This window comes from Martes martes (assembly GCF_963455335.1).
Source record: "Martes martes genome assembly, chromosome: 3".
NCBI classification, from domain to species: domain Eukaryota; kingdom Metazoa; phylum Chordata; class Mammalia; order Carnivora; family Mustelidae; genus Martes; species Martes martes.
In genome coordinates, this window is record NC_137890.1 from 104,751,256 (window position 1) to 104,769,036 (window position 17,781).

General features: G+C 36.1%; 1 protein-coding gene across 2 annotated transcripts in view; it reads left to right on the forward strand.

The window, feature by feature from the left end:
- Nucleotides 1-344: 344 nt before the first annotated feature.
- Nucleotides 345-17,781, forward strand: part of HNMT (histamine N-methyltransferase) — a 44,167-nt gene continuing 26,730 nt past the window's right edge. The window contains exons 1-3 of one of the 2 annotated variants that reach the window (XM_080798820.1): nt 345-415; nt 634-780; nt 13,280-13,332. In XM_080798820.1, the coding sequence (XP_080654946.1) occupies nt 644-780; nt 13,280-13,332 (190 nt within the window). In that variant the 5' untranslated portion in view covers nt 345-415; nt 634-643. Of the gene's footprint in view, nt 416-555; nt 781-13,279; nt 13,333-17,781 lie in introns of those variants that run through there. The other variant, XM_080798821.1, reaches the window with a different exon arrangement.

A 17,781-nucleotide genomic window follows, 5' to 3' on the forward strand; every position in this document is an offset into this window, starting at 1 on the left:
GAAGGCAAGAAATTCTCCTATAGAAAGCATGGAGGCAGGTGGAGGAAATCTGTCAAAGATTTCAACCCGGGTAGATTTCTGAAAATGGTCTTTAGCCCTTTACATGGGTGTTTATCCCTGTGTTTGTTGCCTTTCGCCCTTAAAGCCGCCACTGTACCACTTGGAATTTATGTCTGGCTGCTGCTCACAAACAGGATATGATTAGAATCCAGTCTGTGTTTTCGGCTTTCTGAACTTCAGGCGTTAACAAACAAGTTGTAACAGTGGATTTATTGCTTTACTTTCCCACCTCCCTTTCTTACAAAACAACAGTGTAAGGGTTAAAGTAGCCGCAAAAGTCCTGTACAAATGACTGACGTAATAATGAGATTTGCACACCAGCCTTCAGTGCCTGTTAAATTCAAAGCAGGTTTTGGTGGGTTTTGTCTTGTGTTGTTTTGTTTTTGTTTTAGGGTTTTTTGTTTGTTTGTTTTGTTTTTTTTGTTGTTGTTGTTGTTTGTTTTTCTCTTTTTCTTTTTTTTTTTTTTTGCGGGGGAGGGAGGGTAGGAGGGAGAGGGTGGTGTTGAGGAGAAAAAATAGGGAACTGGGAAGAAAAGGAGGGGAAGTTAAACTTCCTTCTCTGTCTTCCATCAGAAAAGCAAACATGGCATCTTCCATGAGGAGCTTGTTTTCTGACCACAACCGATACGTTGAATCTTTTCGGAGGTTTCTCAACAGTTCCACGGAACACCAGTGCATGCAGGAATTCATGGACAAGAAGCTGCCAGGAATAATAGCAAGGTAACAAAAAAGGACGTTTTTGTCAAAAAGACAAGCCTCCGGCTCCTTGTGTGCAATGATAGATGGGTCGAGCCCAGCCCTGCAGGCTGGGCGAGGGGATAAGAAGGAGCTACTGATAGCAGCTTCCACCCAGCCCTCCTCGCCCCCCCCCCACCCCTGCGCCCCTTCTCCTGCCGTGCTTTAGTTAGATGCTCGCTTTCCATGTTCAAAGGCTCCGATTTGTGCAGTATTTCCAGCTGCGCGGAGATAAGCGTTAACCATTTGAAGGCACACATCCATGTTCATTTGGGAAAAGATGCAAATCTTTGAGCTCAGATTTTTCAGCCCTCCTCCAGATTTCGCGTTTCAAAAAAGTACCAAATGCAGAATTTAGTATTCTTTTGATTAGAATAAAATATAAATAATTACCAAATACTGTTTACCCCTGTGGATTGAGGAATGGGTGCTTCTGGGTTCTCCTAATATCCATTTAAATTCACTTCCTTATCCATTCTTAAAGTTATCATTCTCAAAAAAAAAACAAAAAACAAAACAAAAAAAAACACTGTCTTTTCCTTTCAACTTAATATTAGCAATGTGGTTCTTTAAAAAAAAAAAAAAAACAAACCATTTTCCCATTATCAGTGAACCTCACTAGTTCCTATCCTTCTTGCAGACCTTTTTTTTTTTTTTTTTTTTTTTTTGGTGATTAATGTGTTCAATTTGTGCCAGAGCTGATAAGCATTATGAGAGTAAAAGATTCCACATGCTAAAGATAATCAAATCACCTATCTGGGGGTGGATTGCTGTAACTTACTCTGCTTCAGGAAATAATGATAGAAAACTGGGAAGAAATGACTGACTGTGGATCCAATTTGCAACAGCAAAGAAAACTGATATTTTATCTTTTGCTGGATTTCTCTATTGTGGGCCTGAAATTCTTTCACCTGGACAGTACCTCTGCCTGATGAAAGCAGGCATTGTTGGATGTGTGTGAAATTCCATTTCCCTTTATATTTTTCACGGTTCAGTTTTTAATTTTTTTTAAATAGAGTGTTATATAATTTATTAATAATTAGTAAGTATTAGAACAATGATGCCAAAATCAAAGCATACCTCAAATACAGGTAACTTCTTATCTAGGAACTAATAATTTACTTCTTTGGGTCTTTTTGTTCATTTCTAAAATTAAAGATTATAAGTTAATTTCTGAATTCTTTTGCTGTACTAAAGGTCTGTGTTCATGTCCGTAGCTTATCCAGACCCTTGGTTTTCTTCAGTCATCAGTGGTTTGAAGAGGCACTGTGAATGGATATAACATAATGAATGATGACCCCTATCTTCATGGTGTCCACAGTCTGCTTAGAAGTATTGAATGTAGAATCTGTGAAAGACTGAAGAACTTTCAAAAGCATAACTAAATTAGCACTGCAGTGGTAGAAAAACAAAAAACAAAAAACTGGTTCCTAGCCCTATTCCTCCCATCTCAGAAGCAACCACTTTCAACATTTTGAAGTATTTTAATTGTTTCTTATGAAATTTTCTTTCCTAATTCTAAATAACACGTTATTCTTCTTATTCTTAATTTTACTGTATTAAAATAGCTAAATAAACACATACATTTCCTTCCCTGTCATGTCAGTATATTTATGTCAAAATTTTGGGTTCAATAATTTGAATGTTTATATCATTTTGCCTATGTACATATTATACATAATTGAATGATTATAATAATTATAATTATATAATTATATAATAATTATTTAATGACTCAGCTGGCTTTACCCTTTCTCCTGCATTTGTGCCCAGAGAGTGTTCTCTCATTCCCTTCACTGCCCCCAGCAGGCTTCTCAGACCTTCTAGTTAATAGTTCCTTCCCCATGGTTTATGCTAAAGAGACTTCCTGAATCACAACAGCATTTGAAGAGAGGCAGTGCCAAGTGTAAAGTTCAAGTACTGAGCGGGGGAAGGCAAGAAATTCTCCTATAGAAAGCATGGAGGCAGGTGGAGGAAATCTGTCAAAGATTTCAACCCGGGTAGATTTCTGAAAATGGTCTTTAGCCCTTTACATGGGTGTTTATCCCTGTGTTTGTTGCCTTTCGCCCTTAAAGCATTAAACTACAATCACATTTCCTTTCAGGTACTTTTTGTTTTTTTTCCTAGAGTTAACTATTGTTTTGATTTTAGTTTCTTTTCTTAGTTTTCAATATACCTGTCACTACTTGTAACCCAAGCAGAAGGATTAATCTTCTCTCAATATAATCCAACAAATCAAGTCATCTGTTAATTTTTCCCCATGGGAACATCTTTTCTGGAACTCTCTTCATCTTTTCCACTCTGGTGATTTGCTGGTGATCTGCTGTACAATTATTGATAGAATTTATTTCACCTTCTAGAAATTCTCTTCTCCTCTCTGCAGTACTGAATTCCCCGATTCTGGATCTCCTGTCATTCTTTTCTTGATTTCTTTAGACTTTTATCATCCTCAGCCTCATCCAACCCCACCCCCCACCCCACTTCTTCTTCTTGTCCTTTAAGGCTTCCCAAGAAAGAGTGCATGAAAAGTAAACTTCTTTGAGATTTTGTTATGTTTAAAAGTACCTTCAATCTATGGTCATCTTTATTAGATAGCAATTGCTATCCTGAAATATTATATCAGAAATTTAAAGGTATTTTTTCGTTTTCTTTTAGCAACTAGAGTTTCTATTGAGAAATCCAATGTCCTTCAAATTGTTCTTGTTTGGCTTGTGACCTTTTTTTTGTTTGTTTTGTTTTTGTTTTCCCTACTTAGAAGTTTTAAGGATGTTCTGTTTAGTATTCTAAAATTTTAAGATGAGTTGTAGTGTGGGACTTTTTCACACATTTTATTTTTAAGATTTTATTTGTCAGAGAGAGAGGACAGCAGGGGGAGCAGCAGGCAGAGGGAGAAGCAGACTCCCCACTGAACAGGGAGTCCAAATCAGGAGTCGATCCCAGGACCCTGGGATCATGATCTGAGTTGAAGGCAGACGCTTAACCGACTGAGCCACCCTGGCATTCCTTTTTCACACATTTTTGTGGGCAGTCCCTGGGCCACTTCAATCAAGATTCAGATCTTTCATCTCAGGCAAATTTGGTATTATTTTATCATCCCTTCTCTCTGATTTTCTTTCTGGAATTTATATTCATCAAACACCAGATCTCCTGAATTAATTCCCTAATTTTCTTACATATACAATTTTTACAATTTTATCTTATAGCCTTTCTATTAATTTTTTTACTATTATAGTTTTAATTTTCAAAAATGTTCTTTTTTATAGCCTGTTCATCTTTCACAGGTGTAATACCTATTTTATCTATTATAAAATTTTCCTCTGCTCCCTGCTTTCTTCTGAGTGCTCTTTTTCTGTTTCTTTTGGTCCCTCTTATGTTAGGGGAACTCCCTAGCCACCTGATGTGATTTGATTATCCATCCAATCAATAGTGAGACACTAAAAAGGTGTTCAGATCCTTTTTGTGTATGTAAGTGAAGTTTGAGTGGGTGACTCACTGTAGGAATTGGATGTGAATTCAGTTGTTTACTGAGAGATTCTCGGATGTCAGTATTGTAAGTTAATCACCAAGATGGTTTGTTTCCTTGGAGAAACAATCCCTATCTGGATGCAAACTGTGGGGTGGGGAGAGTTCCAGTATATTGCTGTAAATAATAAATTGTGTTGCTGTTGTTATATGTTATACATTTTTTTTTTTTTAGATTTTACTTATTTATTTGATAGAAAGAGACTCAGCGAGAGAGGGAACACAAGCAGGGGGAGTGGGAGAGGGAGAAGCAGGCCTCCACTGAGCAGGGAGCCCAATGCCAGGCTCAATCCCAGGACTGGGGAATCATGACCTGAGCTGAAGGCAGACGCTTAATGACTGAGCCACCCAGGCACCCCTATATGTTATACAGTTAGATCCCTGGCTGGAAAATAGTAAGTTTTCAATAATTATTCATCATAATGTGTGAAATAGGTTCATAATAGTATCTAATTCATAGAAAAATTGTGAAGATTCAAAGAGTGAAATCACTTAGTTGTGACTGGACAATTGCTTGACAATTGCTGGACAATTAGCAATAACAATTGCTAATATATGTTGAGTGCTTGTCATGTGCAGACACATTTCTAAGAGATTTATGTGAATTAAATCACTTAATCCGCACAACTGTTCCTTAAACTAGATACTATTATTACAATTCTATATAGTAGGTGGTATTATTATCCTATTTCATAGGAGGTAAAGATGCAGAGAAATTAAATAACTTGCTTAAGGTAATATATCAGTAGGCTATGACTTCAACCTTGGTGCTGTGCTCCATGGCTTCAATATGCTATCTACAGATATAAAGCAGTTTTAAGAATTAACCAAGACCATAGATAGGGATGGGTGTATTAGGACTATGATCATGAGTGGGAAGATAATTAGAACTAAGGAAGGCAATTCATTCATAGGTGTCCTTGAATCTATCCTTTGTGAACTTTGCTTCAATCTGTTTTTGTTCTACTACTCTGTCCAGGCTCTCTCACATGAGGGGGAAAAAAAGCAGCTGCAAAGCTAGAGTCCACATAAATACCACTCTTGGTTCCTGTTTTCCCTTTCCATTCTTACACTTTTATTATAGTACAACAATCTCTAGATCTTATTTCTCTTTATTCAGCTCACTTTTAATCTCACTGCCATCTGACTTCTGCCCTCAACATTCTTTTTAAAACTATTATCAAAGATACTCATATTGCCAAATTCAATGGAGATGATTCCTCCTTTATTTTTTGGTAGTACACTCTGCTACTGTTAACACTACTAATGGCTTTCTCTTTCTCTAATTCTATCCTCTCTAAGCTTTACTGTTTTCTTCTTTGTCCCCTTTGTGTGTTCCCCATAATCCAGTGACTTTTAAAAGTTGGCATTACATCATTATCCTACTTCTTGTCTAATTCTCTGCAGTATGCTTGGGTGATAGAATCCAGTCTCCTAGTTAGACCGTAACTTTATGATGCTAACTCTCCAGAATACATCATTGACCCGATCTGTCTCCCACTCAACTTAAATCTTGCATATCCAAATGTTTGTAGAATTCCGATTAAAAAAACAAAAAACAAAAAACAAAGCACCCTGACAAAACACAAACTTGCCTTCAAACTATATTCTCCAGCTTCTTTTTTTTCACCATATGCAGTCACCCAAGCTGGAAATTAGTCAGTCATAATACCCCCTTCCCTTTTATTAGCATCAATCAAAAGCAAGTCCTACTGTTACCTCCCAGTAAATCAACCCCATTCCATTTCCAGTACTAGAACCATAATACTGAGCTCTATTTTTTTCTTTAGTTTTAATTGAAGTATAGTTCATATGCAGTATTGTTTCAGGTACACAATGTAGTGATTCCAAAATCATACACATTACAAAATGCTTACCACAGTAAGTATAATTACCATTTGTCACCATATATTATTACAGTATTATTGACTATATTCCCATGCATTCCCTTGCTTATTTATTTTATAACTGGTCGTTTGTATCCTTTAAACCCCATGCCTATTTCACCCATCACCTCACTCCCCTCCCTCTGGCAACCACGTTTATTTTCTATATTTATGAGTCTGCTTCTGTTTTGTTGTTGTTGTTGCTGATGATGCCTATTTGTTAGTTTTGTTTTTTAGATCTGACATATATGTGAAATCATAAGGCATTTATCTTACTCCATCTGCTTTATTTCACTTAGAATACCCTCTAAGTCCATCCATGTTGTCACAAATGGCAAGATCTCATTTTTTAAATGGCTGAGTAATATTCCATTGTGTATATATATCACATATTTCTCCATTCATCCATTCATACTTAGGTTGCTTCCATATTTTGGCTTTTGTAAATAATGGTTCAATAAACATAGGGGAGCATATATCTTTATTTAGTGTTTTCCTTCTCTTTGGGTAAATACCCAAAAGTGGAATTGCTAAATTGTGTGGTATTTTTATTCTTAATTTTTTAGGAATCTGTTTTCCATACTGTTTCCATACTGTTTTCCATAGTGGCTGAACCATTTTACATTCTGACCAGCGGTGCACCAATGTTCCCCTTTGTTCACATCCTCACTGACACTTGCTATTTTTTGTCTTTTTGATACTACCCATTCTGACTGTTGTGAAGTAGTATCTCAATAAGGTTATCATTTACAGTGCCCTGACATTTCGTGATGTTAAGCATCTTTTCATGTATCTGTTGGTCATCTGTATATCCTCTTGGGAAAAATGTCTATTTAGGTCCTCTAAGATTTTTTTTTTTTTAAGATTTTATTATTTATTTGACAGTAGGCAGAGAGGTAGGCAGAGAGAGGTGGGGAAGCGGGCTCCCTGCTGAGCAGAGATCCCGATGCAAGGCTCGATCCCAGGACCCTGGGATCATGACCTGAGCCGAAGGCAGAGGCTTAACCCACTGAGCCACCCAGGCGCCCCTCCTCTAAGATTTTTAATTGGACTTTCTTTCTTTCTTTCTTTCTTTCTTTCTTTCTTTCTTTCTTTTTTTCTGTTGAGTTGTAGGCATTCGTTATATATTTTAGATGTTAACCCTTTATGGGATATGTCATTGGCAAATATCTACTCCCATTCACTAGGTTGCCTTTTGTTTTGTTGGTGGTTTCTTTGCCATGCAAAAGCCTTTTAGTTTGGATGTACTCCCAACTGTTTATTTTTGCTCTTTGTTTCCCTTGTCCGAGGAGACAGATGAAATATCTTGCGAAGGCTAATGTCCAAGAGATTACTGCCTATGTTTTCTTTTAGGATTTTTATAGTTTTGTGTCTTAAATTCAGGTCTTTAATCCATTTTGAGTTTATTTTTCCTTATGGTATGAGAATGTGATCCAGTTTCATGATTTTGCATGTAGCTATCCAGTTTTTCCAGTAACATTTATTGAAGAGACTGTCCTTCACTTGTTCTATTTTAAGAGTTATTTGTTTGTTTTAGAGTGAGAGAGCATGAGTGAGTGGGGGACAGGCAGAGAGAGAATCTTTCCAGTAGACTCTCCGCTGAGCATGGAGCCTGACATGGAGCAAAATTTCATGACCCATGAGATTATGACCTGAGCTAAAACCAGGAGTCAGATGCTTAATCAACTAAGCCACCCAGAAACCCTCTCATTGTATATTCTTGACTCGTTTGTCATAGGTTAATTGAGAATATAAGCATGCATTTATTTCTGGGCTTACTATTCCATTCGATTGATCTATGTGTCTGTTTTTGTGCTAGTAGCATATACTTTTGATTATTATCACTTTGTAATATAGTTTGAAATCTGGGATTGTGATACCTCTAGCTTTGTTGTTTTTTTCTTAAGATTTCTTTGGCTATTTGAGGTCTTTTGTGGTTCCCTACAAATTTAAAGATTATCTGTTCTAGTTCTGTGAAAAATGCTATTGGTATTTCGAGCGAAATTGTATTAAATCTGTATATTGCTTTAGGTCGTATGGACATTTTAACAATTTTAATTCTTCCAATCCATGAGCATGGTATATCTTTTCATTTATTTCTGTTCCTTTAATTTCTTTCATCAGTGTCTTATAGTTTTCAGAGGATAAATGCTTCACCTCCTTGTTTAAATTTATTCTGAGATATTTTATTCTTTTTTAATGCAATTGTAAATAGGATTGCTTTCTTATTTCTCTTTCTGCTAGTTTGTTACTAGTGTACAGAAATGGAACAGATTTTTATTAATTTTGGATTGTGCAACTTTATTGAATTGATTTCATACTTCTAATAGTTTTTTAGTGCATCTTTAGGGTTTTGTACATAAAATATCATATCTGTAAAGAGTGACAGTTTAACTTTTTCCTTACCAACATGGATGTCTTTTCTTTTTCTTGTCTGATTGCTGTGGCTAGGACTTTAGTACTATGTTGAACAAAAGTGGTAAGAGTGGACATCCTTGTCTTGTTCCTGACCTTAGAAGAAAAGCTTTCAACTTTACACCAGAGTATAATGCTAGCTGTGGGTTTTTCCTGTATGGCCTTTGTTATGTTAAGGTATGTTTCCTTTAAGCCCACTCTGTTCAGAGTTTTTAACATGAATAGATGTTCAATTTTGTCAAATGCTTTTTTGCATCTAATGAGATGATCATATGATTTTTGTCCTTCCTTTTGTTAATGTGGTATATCACACTGATTGATTAGCAGATATTGAATCATCCTTGTATCCCAGTATAAATCCTATTTGACTGTGGTGAGTGATTCTTTTAATGTGTTGTTGAATTTGGTTTGCTAACATTTTGTTGAGAATTTATGCATCTATGTTGGATACTGGTCTGTAATTAAAAAAAAATTAGTATTTTTATCTCATTTTGGTTATCAGGGCAATGCTGGCCCCACAGAATGAATTGGGAAGCATTACTTCCTCTTCCATTTTTTGGAATAGTTTGGGGAATAATAGGTATTAATTCTTCTTTAAATATTTGGTAGAATTCTCCTGTGAATCCATCTAGTCCTGGATTTTTGTTTGTTGGAAGTTTTTTGATTACTGATTCAATTTTGTCAATAGTAATCTGCCTGTTAAGATTTTTCTGTTTATTCTTGATTCAGTCTTAGAAGGTTATATTTTTCTAGGAATTTATCCATTTCTTCTATTTCTCAGTGTATAATTTGTTTACATATAATTTTTCAGAGTAGTTTCTTATAATCCTTTGTATTTCTGTGGTGTCAGTTGTAACTTTTCTTTCATTTATGATTTTATTTGAGTCCTCTCTCCACTTTTCTTAATGAATCTGACTAAAGGTTTATGAATTGTTTAACTTTTCAGAGAACCAGATCTTGGTTTCACTGATCTTTCCAATTGTTTTTTAAGTCTTGATTTCATTTATTTCCTCTCTGATATTTATTATTGCCTTCATTCTACTAACTTCAAGCTTCATTTATTCTTCTTCCAGTCCTTTAGGTGTATGATTTGATTGTTTATTTGAGATTTTTCTTGTTTCTTAGGTAGACCTGTATCACTGTCAACTTCCCTTTTAGAATTGCATTTGTTGCATCCCAAACATTTTGCACTGCTGTGTTTCAAGTTTTATTTGTCTCCAGGTATTTTTTTTTTAATTTTCTCTTTGATTTTTTTTTTAGTTGACCCATTGGTTTTTTAGTAGTGTGCTGTTTAGCCTCCATTTCCCCCCATTTTTTTCCCTTGTAATTGATTTCTAGTTTCATATTGTGATCTTTTCTGAAGTTTGATATAATTTCACTTCTCTTAAGTTTATTGATACAAGTTTTGTAAGCTAATGTGATCTGTCTTAGAGAATGTCTATGTGCAATTGAAAAAAATGTGTATTCTGCTGTTTTTGAATAGAATGTTCTGTATGTATCTGTTAAGTCCATCTGTTCTAATGTATTGTTCAAAGCCACTGTTTGCTTATTAATTTTCTGCCAGGATGATCTATCTATTGATGTAAATGGGATGAAAGTCCCCTACTATTATTGTATTACTGTTACTTCTTTATGTCTGATAATATTTGATTTATATATTTAGGTGCCTCTCTTTTGGGTGAATAAATATTTACAATTGCTAATAATTGTTTTTGTAGCTCTTCTCTTTTGTTTTGCTCTTGCTCTATTGCCAGGTGATTTGATGACTTTCTTTAGTGTAAAGCTTGGATTCCTTTCTCTTTACTTTTTGTGTATCTACTATAGGTTTTGTGTGTGTGTGTGTGTGGTTGGTTACTATGAAGTTCACATATAACATTTTATGTATATAACAGTCTATAGTAAGTTTATGGTTGCTTACATTCAAACACATTCTAAAATAAAAACATTTTTACTTCTGTTCCATGTTTTATGTATATGATATCATATTTTATAACTTTTTATTCTGTGTAATTCTTAACTAATTTTTGTAGATAGAATTTATTTCACTACCTTTATGTTTTATCCTTCATCCTAGCTTTATTTGATTTTTACCAGTGAATTTTTTTCCTTCATAATTTTTTTATTTCTAGTTATGGCTTTCTCTTTTCCACATAAAGAAGTCCCTTTAACATTTCTTGTGAGTCTGTTTTAGTGATGAACTCCTTTAATTTCTGTTTGTTTGGGAAACTATCTCTCCTTCAATTCTGGATGTTAATCTTGCCGGTAGAATACTCCTGGTTGTAGGCTTCTTTTCTTTCAGCACATTGAATATATCTTGCCACTATCTTCTGGCCTGGAAAACTTCTGGTGAAAAATCAGGTTATAGCATTGTGGGATTTCCTCTGTATATGAGTGCTTTCTTTTCTCTTGCTGCTTTTAAGATTTTCATCTTATCTTTAAGTTTTGGCATTTTAATTATTATGTATCTTTGTGTAGACCTCCTCTGGTTCATCTTGTTTGGGGCTCTCTGTTATTCCTGAAACTACTTCCTCCCACAGGTTGGTGAAGTTTTCAGCAATTATTTCTTTGAGTAAGTTTTCTGCCCCTTCCTTTCCTTCTGGCACCCCTATAATACAAATGTTAGTACTCCTGATGTACAGAGGTCCCTTAACCTATCCTCATTTTTTGAAAATTTTTCTTTTTGGTGTTCAGCTTGGGTGCTTTCCATTATCCTGACTTCCAGATTGCTGCTCTGTTCTTCTGCATCCTCTAATGTGCTGTTGATTCCCTCTAGTATATTTTCCATTTCAGTTATTGTGTTCTTTAGCTTTGATTGGTTCTTTTTTCCATTTTCTGTGTTTTCACTGAAGTTCTCATAGAGTTCATCCACTCCTCTTCCAAATCTGGTGAGCACCTTTATAAACATTACTCTCATTTCTTCATCAGGTACCTGCTTATCTGTTTTGTTTAGTTCTTTTTCTGATATTTTGTCTTGTTCTTTGTTTGGAATATATTCCTGTGTCTTCTAATTTTCTTTGATACTCTGTTTATTTCTGTGCATTAGTTGGTCAGCTATATCTCATGGTCTTGAAAGTAGTGGTCTTATGTAGAAGGCATTCTATGGGGCCCAGTAATGCAATGCCCCCATTCTCCAGAACCAGGTGCTCCAGGGATGTCCCTTGTGTGGGCTTTCTGTACCCTCCTGTTGTGATCAGATTGCAACTACTGTGATCACAATGATGGCCAGAGATGGCCCATAGCCTGGCTGGCTGACAGACCAAGCTATAGCTTCTGTGCACTTGCTGGTCAGTGGTGTGAGCTCCCAACACAGCTTTCAGAGAGGCTTAGCCACAATTACTGCAGGTTTGCTGGTGGGTGGGGCTGCCCCTCAGTATCCTCAGTGAAGAAATCACTTTTGTGGGGCACTGGTCCCAGGTGGGGTTGTCTTCTGGGTGTGGTGGTGTAGGACCTGCTTTGGAGGGCTGCCTGCTGGGCCAGGTCTGCAGGGGTTTGCCAGGAAGAGCAAGCAGTAGATGGAGAGTGGCAACATTGGCTCCTACCAACATCTAGCTAGTTAGACTGAAAAAGGGCAAGAAAAATGAGGCCTGCCAAAACTTCCATTCCTGGAGAAAGCTTCTACCCTCCAGCACAAACATTGAGATTAGCCAATACATTTCTTCCTATATGTCCAGGTACTTTTCAAACCTCTGTCTCTGTACTGGGTCTCTGATTGAGTGATACTGTGTGCTGACCTTTTAGGAGCAGAGTCTCAGTTTTCTATGGCCTGGCTCTCCTGGAGTTAATTCCTGCTGATTTTTCAAAGCCAGATTTTCTGAAGGCTTGTCTTCCTGGTATAGGTTCCTGTAACATGGGGTGCGTCAGGTGAGGTTTCACCCCCTCACACCTTAGGAAGGATCTCCTTGCCTTTGATATCCCTCCAGCCTGTAGTTGCCATGCTGCGGGTTTGGTTCCTCCCACACCTCTACCCCTCCTACCCTTCTTGATATGGCTTCTTTATGTCTTTAGCTGTGTAAAATCTCCTTCTTCTAGTCTTCAGGTTGTTTTCGCTGTGAGTTGTATTATATGTCATTGTGGCCTCAGTGTGTCTGTGGGAGGAGATCAGTTTAGGATCCTCCTACTTTGCCATCTTTCCCTTCTCTTAATACTGGGCTGTATTATTTCACATTTTAACTTAAGAACAAAACAGTGTTTTGTTCATTTTTATATCCCTAATGCTAAATATGGACACACAATAAATGTTTAAAAACATTTGTTCATTGAAAGGAAGTTATCAAGAAAGAAGAAGGGCATATATACACTATGAATCACCTTAGCCTTCCTCCTATCTATAATGGATGGCTTATTAGATCACTAGACTCAAAGACCCACTTTATCTGTTTTTTTTTCTCCATACAATCTCTAAACAAATGGCATTTCCTGTCTCTGAAATGTTTATAGTGCTCTTTTCAAAAGTCTCACAGTTCAAAGTCATTAATGAGTAGAACATATTTTCTAAAGATTTCTAAACACAGCAGTGTAACCACTGACATGAGTGTGACCTTTCATGTTGACCTAGTTTTTGCTCATTATAATTTTAGTTTATTCTCTTCAACTAGATTCAATAATCAGATTTTACAAAGCACATAGCACATTTTTCTTAAATGGCATAATTTTTTTTTCAGGATTGGTGATAGAAAATCAGAAATTAAGATTCTAAGCATTGGCGGAGGTGCAGGTATGAATAACACATTTTTAAAAATTTGTATTTCACTCCAAACATCATGCTGTTTGATAGCAATATTTTTCGTTCTTTAAGATAACTATTTTTCTTTGCTTTTGGAAGAGATTGGCTTATTAAAACTAGTAAGAGTAGTATCACTTCAACTAAGATTAAGGGCCCCCATAATTTTATAACACTTGAGACTTAAGCCTTCATTAGTATAGAAATATGGATAAAATGTAGCTTTTTATATATTTTTTTAAGATTTTATTTATTTGACAGAGAGAGGGAATGAGAAAGAGAGATTGCAAGCATGAGCAGGGGGAGCTATAGAGGGAGAAGCAGACTCCCCACTGAGCAGGGAGCCTGATATGGGGCTCAATCCCAGGACCCCGGAATCGTGGCCTGAGCTGAAGGCAGATGCTTATCTGACTGAGCCACCCACGTGCCCTGATGTGGCTTTTTTATACTTTTTTATAAATGGAAAAACACATAGAGTAAATTTAAAGGTAACTTTTATCCAAAATCATTTAATTGTTCACAGTAAAGGAAAATTTTACAGGATATTCCTTACGCTTGTGCCACCTATGTGTGGTCCATAGACTGCTTGCTGGTTTGCAAACTGTTAATGGTTCAGGAGGAGATAAAGAAGCATGCACTAGAATGTAAATCAGTGCACAGCTCCCTTCATTGAGAAACTATCAACATGGGGGGAAAATATGTTTAATGACATAGTTAATTTATACTCTTATGGCCCCACTCTTTGAGTTGCACTGGCCAAAACCTTTCCCTTCCTTGGATTCAGTTCCCAAACTGCCCTCCAACACACTCCCAAATCCACTTTTACAAGCATTTCATGGTCTCACTACTCTTAGATCTGTCCTTGTATCCTAGGAGAAAATGGATGTCTGAAAAGGCAGATTGATGTGGGTGCAGTTTCTGACTCTGCCATTAGAGCTTCTGTTTACTCTTCAGTAAAATGGAAACAATGAATTCTACCTCATACGGTTGTAGTGAGAACTATACAGATAAAGTTTATATCATGCTTAGCACACTGTTACCACTCCTGTAAGGTACAGGCTGGTCCCTTCTTCAAAAATAAAACAAAAAATTTCATTTGCAGACTTCCTCTCATAACTCTTGAATAGTGTTTGTTTTATTTTTAAGTTGCTGGAGATCTGAGTTAATATATTCATATGTAAAGTATAGTTATATATATTACTTATATATTTATACCTTTCTTCCTTTGTTTCTTTTATTATTTTCTTTTGATTAAGTGATGGCTTAGTATTGGTTGCCTCCTGGTAAGAAGTAAACACTACACTACAACATGTTATATAGTGTCAAGTGGTGATCTCTTGGGTTTCTCAAGTATAAGTGCTCTAGTGACACATGAATAAGTTAAATTGTGACCCATGTGAACACAAAGAGAACTAAGAGCCCTCTAATGGAATTAGAATCATTTGATTTTAATGTAGTCATTTATTCATTTTTCATACAATATACTGTGATATGATGTAATGAGGGCTAACTATTTAAATAATTTTTATTTATTACCATCTTCTACCAAGAAAATAGAAAGCAGCAAGGACAAATAATGAAGGATACGGTCATGAACAATATTTTAGAGATTGTTTAAGTGAAAATATCCTATCATTGCTTATTGATATTCTAAGTCCTAAGGATTATAAAAGTAAATTCATTTAACCAAGACAGTTCTTTCCAGTGAGTTTTGCATATGAATTTCAGGCACCCAACAGGCAGTGAGACTATCATTTGATAGTGCCACTTGTGCTTGGACAAGAAGAGAAGCCCTACAAGGAAAAGTAATTAAAAACAATCTCTATCATGGCCAAGTTAATTGACCTTTTAATATAAAGTTAATTGAATTTCTAATGTAAATTTATCCAGATGCTTATAAGCTATCTAGAGAAAGGAACATTTGGCCTGCACAGTGATTCCTAACACAGAGGTGCACATAGGAGCTAATATAGAGAACTTATCAAAACAAAGGAAGCAACACTTGGAATTTTTCTGACTGAGCCCTAACATTGTATTAATAACAGGCTCTGCCTTGGGGAGAGAATATGGGTGCCCTTTAAGGTTACTCTTCATAAGAAATTGATCAGAAATATAAGAAAAACTCCAAGGGAAATTCAAGCTATAGATACTTAACATTCTCTGCTTAAGCAAATAAGCTATATGAAATGAAAACTGTTTTTTTTTGTTTTGTTTTGTTTTTGTTTTTTTTGTTTTTTTAATTCCTAGGTCTAGATGTTCCTGGCATGAAAAAGCACTGCTTTATAGTGCGAGGACCCCATTTAGTTAGTTCGAGTGCTCACATACCAACTGGGACATGTTTATTTGATAACCTATCATTGCCTAACTGCAAGCACTGGGCAGAAGAACAGTATATTACTATACAATGAGGAACTTCCTATCTTTTAGAGAAATGGTCTCTCCACATGTTCTACAATCTAAAGGATACCTGAGAGTTTTGCATTATCCTTTGACATCAGTATCCTTTCAAGTCAGTCACTGAACTTCAGTCCATGGCAAACAAGGCCATTAGCCCTGTCTAGTACTTGTGCTCAGCTCCCATATTGTATCATACAAGATTCTACTTCCTTCTTAGCTTACAGACCTGTCTGGTTTCAATGTGTAAATGTTCTCTTCCTGCTTGCCCAGATACCTGCAGACTATCTTGTGCATATCTTTGGTGTAAATATTTTCTCTACATACATACTGGTGCTACCACTTCTCCCCACTACAATGAAAAAAACAAGTAAAAGCAAAGAAACTAAAAACCTCTCTAAATGAAATTGCTGCTTTTATCACTTAATACTCATGCTCTTTGTCAGCCTATTTGGTTTTCTTTTCAGAAACATGGGCAGGGGAGTACTATGCACCCTTTCTGTCTCCTGCTTCTCTTCTGTAGAGGTTGGTGACATGCTTCAATGAAACACAAAGCAACCGGATTTGCTTTTATTCAAGGTCTTGAAGTACTCATACCTTGTTCATTTTAGCAATTGTTTTTAGATACTGAGAACAATTGCATTGTATTCTAAGTCTCATAGAATATGTTTTTTTGGTTCACTCTTGATACTGATGCTTGAGCCACTCAGTGGAGTTTCATTATTATTTGATTTTTAATGAATATTGTCTTTATGGTAGATAGTACATGAAGAAAAAAATATTCTTTTTGGTAAAGGAGAATGCTAGTAATTTACACTGCATACATTTATGCCTGGAAAAATGTTCCAGAAGGCTGTAATGGGCAATGTGTTCTCCTTGCTCTGGGCTCTGCTTAAAGGAAAATCTGCTGTACTATTCAGTCCTGATGTTCAAATGCCAGAAAGCTTTATAAGGATTAGATAAGATGATAACAAATAATTTCATTTTATCCAATCTTTTTACTTCTATTTTTATTAACCTTTTATGTACTGACTCAACTGCCTTAATATATATAATGGTATATACATTTACAGATAATTTTTTAAGATTTATTTATTTTATAGAGAGAGAGCAGGAGAAGGATAGAGGGAGAGGGAGAGAGAGAATCCTCAAGCAGACTCCCTGCTAAGCACAGAGCCCCACGCAAAGCTCAATCCTAGGACCCTGAGATTATGAACTGAGCTGAAATCAAGAGTCAGAAGCTTAACCAACTGAGCCCCCAGGTGCCCCATAGATAATCTTTGATCAACTGAAGCAACTCACATATGAAATACAGGTAGTATGAAACCTCTCATGACATCTTTTTTGTAATAATTTTGTTGACATAATGTTGAGAGCAATTAGGTAATTTTCTTGTTCTACAACAACACACAGACATCAGCATTCCTACTGAGGTTAAAAAATAGAAAAGAGTTTAGAAACCATCAACATCTCATTTTACAAATAAGAAGCCCGAGAATCACCAAAGCAGAACAAAAGGCAGGTCTCTTGACATTAGTCCAGTTCAACAGATTTTACGAAACAAATATAAAAGTTAATTATTGACTTGGAAAACGAGATATTAGGTACTTAGTAATAACCAGCTATTTGAAAATCTAATCTTTTAGATATTAACTCTGTCTCTGTTCATAATGGCATGTTAAGGTGACACAGAAGTTTTATTTTCTAAGCTAGTTGGATAGAAGGGAAGGAAATGTAATTAGGGCAGGAACAGAAAAAGCCAGTGTGTCAAGTTTAGAAGCCAGGAGGTGGTAGGAACTAAAGGTTAACGTTTTTCAGTCATCCAGAGTAAGCCAACCATTTATATCAGCAAACTGGGAATGACTGGAGAAATACAGAAAATGAGGGGATTTTCTTTTTTTTTAAGCCCTGGGTGGGGGGGCAGGGGTGGGGATTGAATGTGGTTGTTCCCATCTTCAGATATTTCCTGTTGATCAAATTACAGAATATCTACCCCCTAAAGAACCAATGGTTGTAAGAGAGAAAGATTTCTTGAGTCAATATTAAAAT